Source organism: Ambystoma mexicanum, chromosome 1q (genome assembly GCF_040938575.1).
Source record: "Ambystoma mexicanum isolate Mex_15411 chromosome 1q, UKY_AmexF1_1, whole genome shotgun sequence".
Taxonomy (NCBI): domain Eukaryota; kingdom Metazoa; phylum Chordata; class Amphibia; order Caudata; family Ambystomatidae; genus Ambystoma; species Ambystoma mexicanum.
Genome location: NC_090922.1, coordinates 830,574,324 through 830,590,346, shown reverse-complemented (window position 1 = coordinate 830,590,346; position 16,023 = coordinate 830,574,324). Strand labels below are relative to the sequence as shown.

General features: G+C 43.4%; 1 protein-coding gene across 1 annotated transcript in view; it reads left to right on the top strand.

Moving 5' to 3' along the window:
• XPR1 (xenotropic and polytropic retrovirus receptor 1) overlaps positions 1–16,023 on the top strand; it is a 1,026,978-nt gene that overhangs the window by 33,557 nt on the left and 977,398 nt on the right. The window contains exon 2 of the mRNA XM_069641450.1: positions 2,043–2,094. Coding sequence (XP_069497551.1) covers positions 2,043–2,094 — 52 coding nt within the window. The remainder of the gene's footprint in view (positions 1–2,042; positions 2,095–16,023) is intronic.

Sequence of the window (16,023 nt, the reverse complement as noted above, 5' to 3'; positions counted from 1 at the left end):
ATTCCCCTTTTAAATAAGAGGGGCAATGCCGCCTGTCCATGTATGCTTGAAATGCTCATTGCACCCCCCCTCAACTTAGCCCCCTCTCTCCTCCAAGAGCTTGAATTGTTTTTTATTTGTATTTCAGTGCACTGGTTAATCATAACCTTGGGCACAAACAAAAGAGAATAAATAAAACAGTTCATACATTGTATATATCATGGTCGAACAATAATATCAAAAAGTATTCTTTGGTAACTACCATAGAACTTGTCATAAAAATAAATGTCGAATTGTTTGTTGTGATGCGGTCCAAAGGTGGTTGTCATGTCCTTGACGCAGTGGTTCTGTCTTCTGGTAACTTGGAGGTTGTATTGATTGTGTTTTTAGAGTTCCGATGGTAGTGAAGATGCGTCTTATGGTTTGTGAGCTTGTCTGTTTCCCTCCTATATGGATTACAAGTATGTTTGTTATGATAAGCATGCGTTTCTGTTTTGCTATCTATGATGACGATGCATCTAGTACTACAATAAAAATACTTCTTTGGCGTGCTTATCATATGTAGGGTACATTAAGTGCTAACATGAATGACCTGTGCCTTTGCCTTTGCCTTTCTAGTCATTGAGTCATCGCGCTCTGAAACACTTGTGTACGAGCGCGATACAAATAAAATATCATATCATTGAGATCTGCATTTCTTTGAAGTTGGGCAAATCCTCAGGGTATGCTTGATTTAGTGAGTGCCTGTGTCTCTTCTCTTGTCTTTTTGCTCAGGGTGCAAAATGTGCACTCGCTGCCAGCCATTGGCTAGTGATGATTGACTCTTGGCGTGTAAAAAATGGTTTGTTTGCTTCCATGCATTGAATTGAGGTGCGCTTACAACTTGCAATTCCCTGCCCACCTACCTTCTGGTGGTAGGTCAGAAGCTGTTGGTCCTGGATAGCATGAGCAGGTGTTTGCATTGCCCTGTCCTGACAGGCGTAAGGTTCACTTTCTGTCGTTGGAGCATTGCTGATGGTCATCCGGAAATGTTCTTATGGTCTGTCTTTGGTGTGCTTCATGTGAGGTGGGGGTCTATTTTGTTTTGAGCAGCACAAGGAATGGGCCAGCACACGACGGTGTGGCACTCCGTCAAAATATGTTTTGCCACCCTGTCCCCAGACTCTGGGGCTTAGCCACAACACTCTTGCTATAAACAAGCAGGCTTCAGAAGACTCTGTAGGACTGCAGAGTTATTCTGTAATAGAGTGGGTTGCTTGTGCGAGTGTGTGATAACTGTGCTTCAGAACAGGATACTCCCAGTGAAATGTTCTGATGCAGAGTTATCACATGCACGAACAATCCACAGTTCAACAAACGGATGCTTTCAGTAGACTGGGCATGGGTAACTGAATACAGAAACAGCCAATGCTTCACATACTTTTTGTAGTTGTCCAGACTGATATATATGTCCTACAATATAGAAACATTGTTTTTAAGGGTGAGTAGTGTGACCAATTAAAACTGCAGACCCCAACTTCCATTATTGTCTTGAAAGGGTTCCTTACTGAATCACATTAAGACTTGTTTCAAATGTAAAATTCTGGACATAATTATGTTCCCATAATGCTCTTTGCTTTTATGCAAATCGCCAGGATTGGTTTCTATGAAGAGCTGATAAAGGGACCTGGCCTGGGACCACACCCTTCCAAGGATGAGGGAGTTCCCTCAATACATTTTCCCCATGTGTTATGGGTATTCCTGTGATGGCAGTAGGCTTGAAATATGTGTAATGGTCAGTTAGAGCTGCTGTCTGTGCTCTCGTGTTAATCCTCTGCTGAAGGTGATCATTTTTTTTCTTGATGTGGCTCTTTTTTTTTTGGTTTTGTTTTATAAATAATTTGTCTGCAGGCTGATGGTGGCTGGACGTTATCTTCTATTCATTTTGACCCCCCCAGCCACCCAACGCCGATCTTGGGTTTAAGTATAGTTCTAATCTTCAGCTTGTGTTCTCCCTATTCTCAAAGTGGGATTGGACCTGTGTTCTGCTCATTGACCCTTTATCGTACCTTTGCTTTTACCAGGCCTTCAAGGAGATGCTGTATGCAGCCCAAGACCAGGCTCCTTCTATGGAAGGTAAGATCACTTTTCTCCTTTATCGTCTTGTATGTATATGTAAGAATCCGCCTCTAACAATGTAATGTTAAAATTCACTGCAGTGTCGTGCCCTGATCTCCCTTTGTCCTTGTGAAGTCAAACACTGATCTCGGGGGTCTTATATTCACGGGTGCATTGCTTCAGTGTTGATGTGCTCGATGAATGAGAGGGTCTAGTGAACTTTTTGCCTGAATGCCATGCTTTACACATGGCAGTACTACAAAATGTATTGCCTCTAGGCACTTTCCGGGCTCTGCTGGTTTGCATCAGTGGCACATTTTAAAACCGTTGTATTTTGAGATTATTGAAGGGCTTGCTGGATGTGGCTATATCCGTGAAGGAACAGTTTGTACATCTGAAGACCTACAACTGAACACTTGAATCATTACCGCAATAATCTCCACAGTAATAGAAACTCATGTGTTTGGTTTGGTGTTTACTAAAGCGTTACTTTCCTGAGCATTTAAAAGAATTCAATCTCGAACGGCATGAACTTCTACAGTAAGAGGATCTGTGCACTCCATTCACAAGATGATGGATAACCACTGCCTTTGTATGGGTTAATTCCAACAGTGCCACTCTTTATCCCCTTTTACCCCATATATAAATGGGGTAAATTAGCCCATGTTGTGCCTAACCTACACCCCCTTCGTCAATCACCCATAGATTCCTTCCCCCACCGATCTCCTACTTTAACTGCTGCACTTCTTTCATATCCTGTGCTCTTTTCCCTCTATGCTTCACAGAATATCTGCTGAAGCACTAAGCTCCCATATGTAAAATGACCCTACTGCTGTTACTCCCTTTTTAAAAGGTTTCTTTTTATTTTTTATTACGGTGTTGCAGCAAATGTGTGTGCTTGAGTTGCGAAAAAATGTGTATTTTACTTCTTAGAATGCAAGATAAGTTTGCAATCCTAAACTAGATTTTGCTAGTATGATGAATCAACTTCCGGGGCACCAGTGGTCCGGGGATGAATATCTTGTTTCTAAACCATCAATCAACCCCACACCTTTAGTACACCAGAAGGGATCCGAACATATTGGAATACAAGTGAGTTATAAGACCTTGTCCAATTTTGGTAACGTGGACGGAACGGCAGGCTTATCTCCGCAAGGTCGTGGATAGTTGCTTAGTTGCAGCACAGCGGAAATGCAATTATTACCCTATGATAAATGGGACTGTCTAGTCGAGGTTGTATAAAAAATATCTACTTAATCATTACTGCAACAGACAGTTCTAGCACGCTACAAATATGACGACCCTGTAAAGGAACACAGAGGACAGAAAGTTTCAAGAAGGAAAAGGATGCACTCTGGATACTGACAGAAGGGTAGTTGGTTAAGTAATCGGTCTTGCAGTTCAAGGTTATTTGGTTTCAGCACCAAAGGGGCAAAGGGTCATAACTGTCTCTAGGGGCCTTCGGAGAAGGACCACAGGGGCAGAACCACAATGTACCTGGTGCTGAAGAAGTTCTTGGTGCTCAAGGGCATTGAGGCGGTTCCAGGGCGCTTTGCAGCCCTTGAAACAGAGTTAGTGGTGGGAGTCAGCTGCGGATACCAGGCGGCAGGCAGTTCAGCAAGTGAGGCTGGATGGATGCCTGCAGGCTGTCCGGCACGGTGGCCCTAGGGCCAAGAATTGTTGTCTCTGTGCTGGTTGGCAGATCTGGAATGCTGGTCGAGGCATCTCTGACGGCTCTGTTGACTGTGGCGTGACAACAGCGGTGCAGCCGAATGCGGTTCGAGGACTTGACTGTCTCAAATGTCCTTAAAAGATGGACGCTGGATGATGCTTGTGTGGCACTCTGCCTAGCTTTTTTGCAGGGATTGTGTCCTTTCAAGGCAAACGGCCCAAAGCTCAGGAGTGTGTTTGCAGGCAACGGACTTGTCCTTAGTTCAGATACTCTCCGCCACTTCCCACCTAGGAAGCTTGCTGGCAGAACCTAGCAGGGCACGCTGTGTGCTGGCTGGGTACGGGTTCTGGAGTGTAAGCGACTTCAATTCAACACTACAGCTAAGTCAATGCCTAGTCTGGGATGCTGAGGGAAACCCTTATTGATATATTTTTATGTCCAGTTCGTTAACTCTGGATGACAACCCTTATATAACACCCCTCTCTTAGAATCCCCCTGACCCCACTTAGCCAAGAAGTAGGTTTGTTTTGCAAATTAAAAGGTTTATTTGAAAATTAAACTATATATATATATATATATATATATTATATAAAACACTTTTATAATTAATGTTTGATAGCACACTTGTGAAGATGATAGTGATCAACAACGGATAATGTTACAGTGGGACACTCTTTTTGATGGCTTAGAAGTGATATATAGATGATTAAGTAGCTGAGAATGCTTTTATGGCTTCAAGGACAATGTAATGATGAATGAAATGCAGTACAGAAAATAAACTTGATATGATTTCAACAAAAGACAATGTAATCACTTTTCTTTGACAATTGACCCTTCTCCCCCCTTTATGCAAGGTAAAGAGATGGAAGGAAAGCACACAGTTCTCAGGAATGCAACCAAATATAATTCAGTTCCCCCCTAGCAAGCTGAGAGGAAAACAGGTAGGAGTTTTAAACACAGGCAATATACTTTGGTTGCAATTAAGTGAAAAATATGCAAAAAATGCTTTTAATTATTCCCTATAGGAGGTTCAGGGTGAGTGAGAGATACTTAAATTAATTCAGGATCACTTTAGCAATGCTCTATGAATGATTGTCAGATTGCACACGAATTTCAGCAAGGAAGGCAAGGACAAATATTTTTACACGTGGCTGGAATTAAGCAAAATGTCAAATCGCTGCAAATTTAGTCGCGTGCGTCGAGCACAATTACGGAGGCACTATAAGGAGTAGGAAGTCGGTTCTAGGCTCGTTGGAAAGCTTAGCTTTAAGATGACAGTTAAAACTCCCTCCTAGCACAAACGGTTCTAGAGATACGGCTGATTTAGTAAAGGTAGTTTTTCGGATTTGAAATTTTAAAGCTCAGAATGACAGATGACAGTTTTCAGTTTTAAAAATGACAGAATGACACGATTTTAGGAGGCAGTTCTAATAGGCTAAAATAGTTTGGATTAGATTACTTTAAACTAAGAGATTGGTTTTGGCACAGTGCCATCTGGGTACTCGCACTAGATTTTGGACAGGAATGCGACTTCGTCACTGATCGGGTCAGGATTGGCTGGACTTCTGCTAGCGGTTCTTCACAGCGATCTGGTCTCTGGGTCTCCGGTTCTGTTATCGGTTCTGCTAGCGATTCCGGATACAGCGGTCTCTGGTTCTGTGGGTCTGGATCAAGTGGATTCTTAGCAAGCAGCAAACCGCACAGCCCGGCGGTTGAATAGTTTGCAAATTATTTCTGAGGCCTGCTGAAGAGAACTCAGCTTGTGGGTTAGCCTCTCTGCTACAAATTCTGGAGTTAATTTCTGGTCTCTGGAGATTGATGGATTTGAAGTCTGGATCTCTGGAGTTGTGGATTTGAAGTCTGGAGTCTCCCGGCAAAGCGTCCCGCAAGAAAGTGGAAAGTGAATGTCCCTACCTGGGTTTCAGTGGCTTTTTTTATGTGTTTTGAAAATGGGTGTGTGCCTGGGCCTAGCTAAGCCTGCCCCTCTCACTTATCATTGGCCAAGCTTTCCTCTCTCCCTTGATTGGGGGAAAGAAATGGAGTGTCAGTGATGCTGTAGGTTTTATGGTCAGAGGAACCTCCCCTTGTCAAATTGCACACAATCTATTTCTGATCCAAATACATATTTATCTATGTACCATTTTTCTAATGTTATAGGTCCAGTTAACATATTTTCTGTAGCACCAAACCATCCGATTCCTGTCTTTGTACGATGTCGTGTTCACTTATGACAGAATTCTCCCCTTTTCATCCAGATAACGACCCCACCTTTCCAGATTTTACACAAATGTAGCCCAGGGATATGGGTTTCAGATGATAAAGTGTCAGATTTTTAACATGCATACATTTGGAGTAACCTTTTTTTTCCGCTACTATCCCCAAGAACATACCACAGGGTCCTAACACCTCTGAAAATGTGCACAGAAAAATCACACGAATGATGATGTTATTTATATAATTTTTACAAGTCCGCACTATGAATTATCCATCTTTTTAAAATCATGCTCTGCCCCAAAGGGGTGAGGTTTTCCAAAGCACATGGTGGAATTTCTGGTTTATCCACTTCCCCCAAGCTCCGCCTGCTCTCACAGGCACTGCCCCTCCCAGTTTCTCCCAAGAGGAAGCCATTTTACGACCCCCCCCCCCAATATAACATTTGCCTGAGTCCAGGACAGTGCTTTGTTTGGTTTCCTGTAGTCCCCAGGTGCCACTCCCCTAATCCAATCAGAGAGGTTTCATCTCCTTTTGGCAGGGGCAGCAGAATGCAGCCAGGCCTGGGAAGAGTTGTTGAGCCAGTTACACTCCTGTCGGGGGTAGTTGTCAGGCAGAATTCAGCTAAATGTCACTTTAGTTCCCAGTTTTCTACATTAAAATCACACTGACAATTTTTACACATGCAGCTAGAACACTGATTCTAAGTTCAAAACTATGACATTTAAACAATTGCAACCTATGTGACACTCACAAGTAGGTCACTCATTTATTCTAAACATTTCGATTTTAGTGGCTTTAAACCCAAATTCACTTAAGCTGCTGACATCCCCAGCTATTTTCAATGCATTAAATAATTACTTCCTTCAAGTCATTTCAGAATATAGTTTTACATTGCATCCACCTCTTAGCAAGTCTTTCCTTGGCCTGGTTTAGGTTCATTTGTTCAGTTCTACACAAGTCGGGTGGTTTTAAAACGCCGGCTTTCTGATAGTGGTGGGCACCAGTATTGCATCCATTTTTGACATTAAAAAAATGAATTCCCCACAGTTCTGGGTTGCTTTTGGCAATCGGCATTGCCATTCCCAATGGTTTCAGGCTACTGTGTGTGTAGCCCAATGGTGGTTTTAGGCAATGCCCTCCTGTGCTCACAACATAGGCAAAAATGGGTGGTGGCCTATTCTTCATGTTTTCCCTGTGCACTCTCTGGGGAGTTCTGGCCATCATGATGTTTGCAATGCCAGTAATGCACAATTTTATGGTAGGGCTTGGATGCATGGGTAAAAACATCCCACAGGAGCTGCTGGGTCGGTCCTCTGAATCCGGTATCTCCTTCTGTTCTTTGGGAGATGTTTAGGGCAGGGATCTTGCTTCCCTCTTGGAACTCTTGGCCTTCCTTCACTGGCAGAAGATATAAGGTAGACTGTACCTTCAGCTCGGGTCCAAATGAGTCGTCCTTTTTCTTTCAAAGTCTTCAGATGATCTCCTAAGTGAGGGGTTCAGCCAAATGGGCCCCAGTGATTGCTGCAGGCAAAGCCCACCTTAATGAACCAATCCTGGGTCCCCACCAACAATCTTCTGTTACGCATGAGGCCAGAGTGCTCAGCAACAGGACAGACAAGGGGGTGAAAACGTACACCCAAGTCCCACCCATCTCCCGTCTGCTGTAGATCAAAGTGTCTCTCTGGTTAACTGAGCCCTCTGTGACTCTTAATTACAACGCAGGGTTCCCTTGAAGGTTGTGCTGGGAACTGACGTCCTGTCTGCCAAAACCACAAACTTCTTCACTCCTGAAAGGGGTCAGCTCTGCCTACGGTAAATCGTGGACCCAGACATGCATGTCCCTGCCTTTCATACAGAGTGGTGGGAACTAGCTTCATGTTGACACATTGCATACCAAAGGGGTGTTAGCCCCACCTTTCCTGTTGGCTATTCCGGCAACCAAGCCCCTTCAGGCTTGCTTCAATTATCTCTCATTAGCATGCACTGCCACCAGACTGTGGACAAAGGAAAGCAGATCCATGGGGCCTTTGATATTTAAAGTAGGCTTCCCATGCTGGAGGAAGGTATGCCTTCCCCCGCCTTGAGATGCTGTGATGTATCCAGGGGTTTCACATTCCAGCTGAATATGACAGGGGAAGACGGCACCTGTAGGCTGTCTCTGCCCAGAGTACATGTGACTGTGTTTTGTGCGGGAAGCAGATGAACTCTGTGTGGAATGGCCTCACACAATCCACAGAGGTTGGTCTCCAATCATTCCTTTTCATTATTAAAAAATCAAAAATGCCTAGGTGAGTACGCTCGCCCTGTGCGGATAGTCGAATTCCTCACATCTAGTCCTGTCATTGATTAGTGCTTTACCGAATGTAGATTAAAAAATATACCCTATAAAAACAAGGATCTTTACAGCACTTAATTTGTATCAAGCATATAAAATATATTTTTTTACCAGTGCTGTGCAGTACTTTTGTTTTTTGTAACTTGTAATAACCGTAATTTGTTTTTAATAGCCAAAAACAAAATAACATTTAATTTTTTTAGATTGTGCTTACTGGATTCCTTACCGGATTCCAGCCTCTAAGCATGGGATTGGGTTTCGAACGTGTGCTGCTCAGTGTTGTTCTGTTCATTGGTGCCCACTTTTGATTGTCAGTACGGGGGGCCAGATTGTTTTCACTTTGCTTATAGTAAATCCTTAATTCCAATGCCTTTTTTAAAAAAAAATATATCAAGATGCATACCAACAAGTTGGTTAAAACATGGGTTTCTGTTGTGATGTGTCTGACAGTGACTTAACCATATTCCTAATTTGATTCTCCGTCCGCTCACCAATTCTCACATTTGGAACATTTTCAGATCAGCTGTTTGCTGGAGCCCTTGTGCTGTCACTTCCCTCGGGGTATACAGAACTTCTGTATTATCCCCTAGTTGCCTAACACCACCCGTTCCTCCACATCACTTGTAGACAAAAGAATTTTATATATTTTCAGTGGGCCTTTAGTGTTTCAGCTCTCTGCTGTCTGGCCGTCTCGTGATAATCTGTGACTATTAACCTTATGCACGGTGATGGGGGACTTGTACTCGGGTGTGGACCATGCTTGCTGTACTGCTTTTGTGAGCTGTGGCGCTGGCTAGGCACACATTTCCTTTTGGTAGAATGATTCTGCCTGGCAGCACTGTGATGGGAACAGTGCCCGCAGTGGATCCTCTAATTACTGTGACTTGAGATGGGCGCAGTTTGCCTTGTGGAAATTCAATGCTGATATTGTTATGTGTTTTAACTCTGCCAGGATCGGTGCCTCCGGCGCAACCCTCACTCTTTGCAATGGCCCTGGATAGATCGTTTTGCCTGTGGTGGTATGGTGGCCTAGCGCTTTTACTTTTGTATTAGTGGAGCCTGGAACAGGGTGGTGGGTACACCTTGCCTTGTGGTTGCGTTGTGATTTGTGACTAAACTAAATAACGAATGGTGCCTTCTGTTGGCCTGACGTGCTGTGGCACATGACGTGCAGAGTGTGTCCTTTGGGTTTACTGTGTGGCTGGTGCTGTGCTAGGAGCGATGGCTGTTTGAAATGTAGGAGCTGCTCTCCGCCCTCTGGTAAATCTTCTGCTCCGTTGGCAGATGCGCCTCCTCTCCCCAGGCTCCTTGGAAAGCAGCGCCGTCCGTGATGGAAGCTCCTGTAAATTATTCATTCCGATTATCTGGCTGAATGGTCAGGGTCCACCCGCCTCGTCCTCGGGGTTTATTCTCTCCTCTCCACCTCCTTCGTGAGTATTATTTTCACGTGTGGCGGTTTCAAGGCATTTCTGTCACTTCTTGTAGTGATCCTTACTGTCCTCTCACGAAGGCTTGAAAACTCACTCTTCAGGGAGCTTTGAGGTGCAGCGGGGTTCTTCTGTACAACACTAGTCTGTAGGCATGCCACACAAGCATTATTGTATAGAGGACACACATTGCCAAATCGGTATTTCAAAAAGCTCCTACTGTGTATTCATTGGGCATGTTCTATATTTACATAGACAGATCGGTCGGATATGATTCAATTGTATTTGGCCCATAAACTCGACCAAGGACTAATTACCAGTATAATGTCCGGGCTTTCTGTATGGCTTCGGGTTTTCGTGTGCCAATACTTATTTTTCCATGCTGCCGCTTTTTCGACCGTGTCGATGTTTCGCCCAGAAATGTTTGCATTTTGTGCTAATGTATTCTTTTTTTGAAACTCTGTAATGTTCATTCAGAGTCGCCAACGCTGCCTGTTGTCCGTGTCTTTTTAGTTGGTGCAGTGACTGAAGTAGCATGGAGGCTGGCGTCTTCAAACTGTGGAGAGCCCTCCCCACAGCCCCCATAGTCCCACAATCCACAGACGTACACAGGCTGTGGTCCATTTTACGGGGCCGGGAACAGTGGAGGTTCCCTGGTGTAAACAGGGGGCTGATAGGGTGCCAATGTCCCTGCTCAGTTCATTATGTGTTTGTAATTTTACCCGAGGGCGTTCAACCTACAGCGCGTTTGGCCCATACCAATGGTGAAGGGCATGATGATGATGATGATGTCCCTAAAGTAGTCCGAGACATTTCATCGAATTATTTGTTTTGTCTGGACTTTCCAGTAGGTTTTTATAATAATGGAATTTAGCTAGTTTTAAAAATTGTTAATTGTGCATAAGTAAAAGATAAACCTTACACAATGAACAACACAATTTCAATATATGCAAATCAGTTATTCTTTCATATAATTGATCATGTTACTTTATTTTCCTATAAAATCGAGGATACAATAATTATATAATATGATCATACGTATGTCATTAACCAAGGGAGACGAGAGATACTTTCAGATTTACAAGACTTCTTTAACAAATCTAAAAACCGTTAAAGTCAAGGATATTTGGTTTCTGCTTAACATGTGTTTCCAAAATAATCTCTGTTCGTTTTGCTTGAACAAAAAGTGAATGTCTGAAAGTAGCAGCCCTTTACGTCACTCATATGTAAAGATTCAACACAAATGTGATCTAGGGATTTTGTTTTGGAGATAACTTTAAAATGGTGAATTTTTGTCCCGTCTTCCCAGGGGAGAGCCTCCCCCTTGATGCTACAGAGGGAAGCCTGCTAAGCAAAACCCTCCATAGGGGTTTGGGAAAGCGGGACCTCATTGGGAGCGACTTGCCTCAAGGGGACAAGGACTCCCATTCCCATGGGAATTCAAGAAACCAATGGTACATTTAACTGTGGGACACAAGATAATACTGAAGGTGCCTTTGGGACTTCGGTTCAAGACATTGCTTGTTTTACTGTGGGCTTGACAGCTGAACATAAACAACACCCAATTTTTTTCACGGAGCGAGAATAAAGGCGCGATCACCCTTGAATGGAGGAGAAGCAGTATGCAGAGGCAAGCCTCCGATATGAGCACTTTACTTGAGAGCCGCGCTGCACAGTGGAGACGGCTATGGCATGGGCAGAGGCAGGTGCAGAGGCGTGACGCTGCCGATCCGACATTGCAGAGTCAGAGAGGCAAACAGCTCAAGGTAAGCCTTACCTGGAGGCGCAGAGGATGTGGTCTGCTCGGTGCCCAAAAACTGCCACTGAAACTAAGTATTGTGGGATGTTCTATTTTTAAGTTAAAGCATCTTGACAACATGTCCTCCTTCTGGCTTATCACATGACACACTGTCCATTCTCGCTTCTCCAGACCTAATACAGTGGATATCTCTTCTGTACATTTGGACATCGCTGTCTATGGAAGAAAGCCCTAGTTCATACCTGATTACAGATATGGGAACACAAGATAGAACTCTATACTTTAGCTGTTTTGTGGCTATTCATTTTCTGTGGTTTGGCTAGTTGTGTTTGGTTGTGTATTTTATTCGCCATTTGCTTTTGATAGGTTTTTAGTGGCACTTTCCTTTTGCAGGGTCGTCTAGAATTTAAATGATCTATATGTATTTCGCAATATGGGATGTCTTTCCCAGTTCTGCTGTGGGCACATTCTTACTGAGAATATCCTACTTAAACCGATAATTAAGACATCATTGTTTAAGATTATGGTCTCCTATCTTCAAATACCATTTTGAATTTGATGGGCATTGTGAGGGTGACCACTTGGACAGAGCATATGTATTTATTAGCAAGCGTGCTTTGTTGAATTCAATTATCAAGCACATGGATGACTGTGTGCATTGCTTTCCTGTATCCAAAGTATTGGGTGTTAGAATGTTCACGTTGTCCTTTGAGGGCTTTGTGCTAATGGTTTATTCAAGGTAGGTTTCATTCATCTTTTCAGATTCGGAATATCTATTCATAATATTTGTTCATCAGCTAAGCAACCAACAGGTTATCTTTTCATAATGTGAGACTTTGTTTGCTCAATCGAACTGCGAGATACAGTAAGAACTATTAAGGTGCAGATCCTTTAATCATTCTAAATAGGTTAATCTATTTTATTTCGAATTGGTGTGTACATTGATGCACTTCTGCTTGCCACTAGGTTAATTTACCTAGATTTAAAGGACCTGCCATCCAAGCCTGTATATTCATCTACATCAGTATTGTGAGAACGAATTTGTGTTAATGATCAATATTAAGATTTATTATAGCCAACATACATAGGTTCATTTATTTTAGTGAGCATTGGTTGTAAATATTCAATTAGACATGCACCCTCTCTTGACGCTTTGTTTCCTTATTCGGATCTATAGGACGTTTTATTTTATTCGGGCTTGTATATTTATCCACTGTGATCGCTTGTTAGCAAGGCCACTGAAAGGGTTATTTATCTGTGCATGAGGGAGCATCCTTTTTCTGTGTCGTGCATTAACATAGGAGCAACACTACGATTATATTATTCAAGGTGAACATATCAAATACGTTCTGTGAAAATAGTTGGTATTAATGAGAATATTGCAGGAGTTAGTATGTTTATGTATGCAGATCACTGTGTGACGTCAGCCGGTGAACATGCAACGTTATGCCATGTATATTTAGTTACCCAAAGATCATGGGAGCAGCTTTTGTAATGCGGAAACTCTGCATCTCAAACCTAACTGGGCACTAGGCCTAAGCAGCCAAGCAAATGTGAGTTTGTTTGTCTGAGATGTTATGGTTACTGTAAATGATGATATGAAGTTTATTTTCTGACTGGCGAGGTGCCGTCCTCCCCCTGTCATGTTCAGATGGAATGTGACAGCCACCGGTACATCAAAGCATCTCAAGAAGGGGGAAGGCTGCCTAATTGAAATATCAAAGGCTCCATGGATCTGCTTACCCATTGTTTAGTTCGGCTGGTGGCAGTGCATACTAATGAGAGATAATTGAGGCAAGCCTGGAAGGGGCTTGGTTGTCAGCCAACAAGAAAGCGGGGGCTAATGCCACTTTGGTATGCAATGTGTCAACTTGAAGCTAGTTCCCACCCCTCTGTATGAAAGGCAGTGAAATGCATGTCTGTGTCCACTATTTACGGTAGGCAAACCCCTGCAGAACGGACCCCTTTCAGAGGGTAAATAATGCGATTTGAGGGAGACAGGAAGTCTACTCTCATCACAAACTTCAAGGGAGACCTGTGCTTTGATCAAGAGTCAGAGGGCTCAGTTAACCAGAGACACACTTGATCCACAACAGAGCGGAAGATGGGTGAGACTTGGGTATATGTTGTCAACCATTAACTTTCCTGTTGCTGAGTACTCTGGTCCTGACCTCATGCATAACAGAAGATTGTTGGTGTGGACCCAGGATTGGTTCATTAAAGTAGGCCTAAACTGCACATCACTGGGGCCCATTTGGCTTTAAAAGAGAGCTGAACCGCTCATTTAGCAGATCATCTGACGACTTTGAAAAGGCGTAAGGACTCATTTGGACCCGGGCTGAAGGTACAGTCTACCTTGTATCTTCCGCCAGTGAAAGAAGGCCAGGATGTTAAAGAGGGAAGCAAGATCCCTCTCGTAAACTTCTCTCATAGAACAGAGGGCGATACCAGACTCGGAGGACCAGTCCAGAAGCTCCGGTACCCAGCCAGCACACAGCGTGCCATGCTAGGTTCTGCCAGCAAGCTTAAGGTGGGAGCGCCTGAGGGTATCTGAACTAAGGACGAGGCTGTTGCCTGCAAACACCCTCCTAAGCTTTGTGCCGTCCGCCTTGAAAGAACAACACGAGCCCTGCGTAGAAACTAGGAGTGCCACCCAAACCTCAACCTGCGCCTGTCTTTTAAGGACATTTTCGAGACAGTCTAGCCCCCCGAACAGCAACTGGCTGCACCGCTGACTGTTGTCCTGCCGCAGTCACACGAACCGTCTTGAGACTCCTCGACCAGCGTCCCAGATCCGCCAACCAGCACAGAGATGACAATTCCTGACCTGAGCCGCTGTGTAGGCCAGCCTGCAGCCGTCCGTCTGGCCTTGCTTGCCGAACTGCCTGCCGCCTGATACCCGCAGCTGTCTCCCATATCAAACTCTGTTTTAGGAGCTGCCAAGCGCCCTGGAACCGCCTCAAAGCTGTTGAGCATCAAGAACTTCTTAAGCACAAGGTACACTGTGGTTCTGCACCCCCTTACCCCCCCCTCCTCCCCCCCCCCCTTGTCCTTCTTCGAAGGCCCCTAGAGACAGTTATGCCCCTTTGCCCCCTGGTGCTGAAACCAAATCACCTTAAACAGGAAGACTGATTACTTAACCAACTACCCTCCTGCCAGTATCCATAATGCTTCCCTTTCCTTCGTGAAACTCAGTTCTAGCACACTACAAAATACCAACCACACTGTAAAGGAACCCAGAGGACAGTCTGTTGTAGTAATAATAAAGTAGATCTTGTTATATAACCTTGACTGGACAGTCCCTTTGATCATTGGGTAATAATTGTATTTTCACTGTGTTGCAACTAACATCCACGACCTTGCGGAGATAAGCCTGCTGTTCGTCCAAGTTACCAAAAGTGGACAAGGAGGTTTATAATTGACTTGTGCTCAAATCTGTTAGGGTCCCTTCTGGTGTACTTTATCTGTAGGGCTGATAGATGGTTTAGAAACGGATATTCATCCCTGGGCCACTGGTGCCCTGGAAATTCGCACACTGGGCTTTCCTAATCTATTTTTTATAATCCAGGACGTTAGAATTGCAACTGATATTGACACTTGGTAATTGCCATTGCAATATATAATAGACTTTATTGAAGCAGTAACCACGTGGAATGGCACGTCGATGTTTTAGAGGTATGTGCACTATGATTTAGATGGGGCAAATATGCAAGTAACCTGTGGTGGCATTATGGATAATTATTTATGTACATTTAATTTCATGACATAGAAACTTAAATAGCAAAGAATATTGACTTCATCAATAAGGGGATGTTGAAGGCACTACAGACCTGAGCACGATTTGTTGATTATAAAGGTGCATTTAAGTGGAATGATTATTCACGTTGGGACACGATCAATGTTTTTGAGGATATATTTCACCTGGTGATGTGTATCGTGGTTGTGTTTGGTGTTAGAATACGATTATTCGTGTGAATGCCCCAGTGTGGTTTAGTGGTGGACCAATGATAGGTTAAGGAATACAACATATTGGAACTTGGGTAAATAGGAGTCATACAACCAGTGCCAATATGAAACGTATTTTGTGATTTAATCTTGTTTCTCTCCTCTTTCACCTTCACTCTGACCTTTTGCTATTGGTACTTTGGCATTAATTGGTACTTTTATTCATTACTTTTAATTGTTTTTTTTTTATTTTCTTGCGATTCAAATGTTTTTGTGGTATGAACAACAATGTGGAACACACAATTCTGAATGCTTAACTCCCTTTAAAAAAAAAAAAATCAAATCTTATGCTGACTTGGATGCTGTGATGTTTTTGAATATATATCTTTTCACTAACACATGACATCACAGCCCTGAAGAAGACCACAAAATTGGTTGAAACACGTGTTGGTTGTCTATTAAAAATCATTACATACATGTTCTGAGCAATTGATTTTGTTAATTCAGTGGGATTGTTTATTTGGTTTTTATGAGCGTGGTAAGGCTTGGCGCAGGTGGCAACTGTTGATGAATAGCAGAGTCCAATATTGCCCTA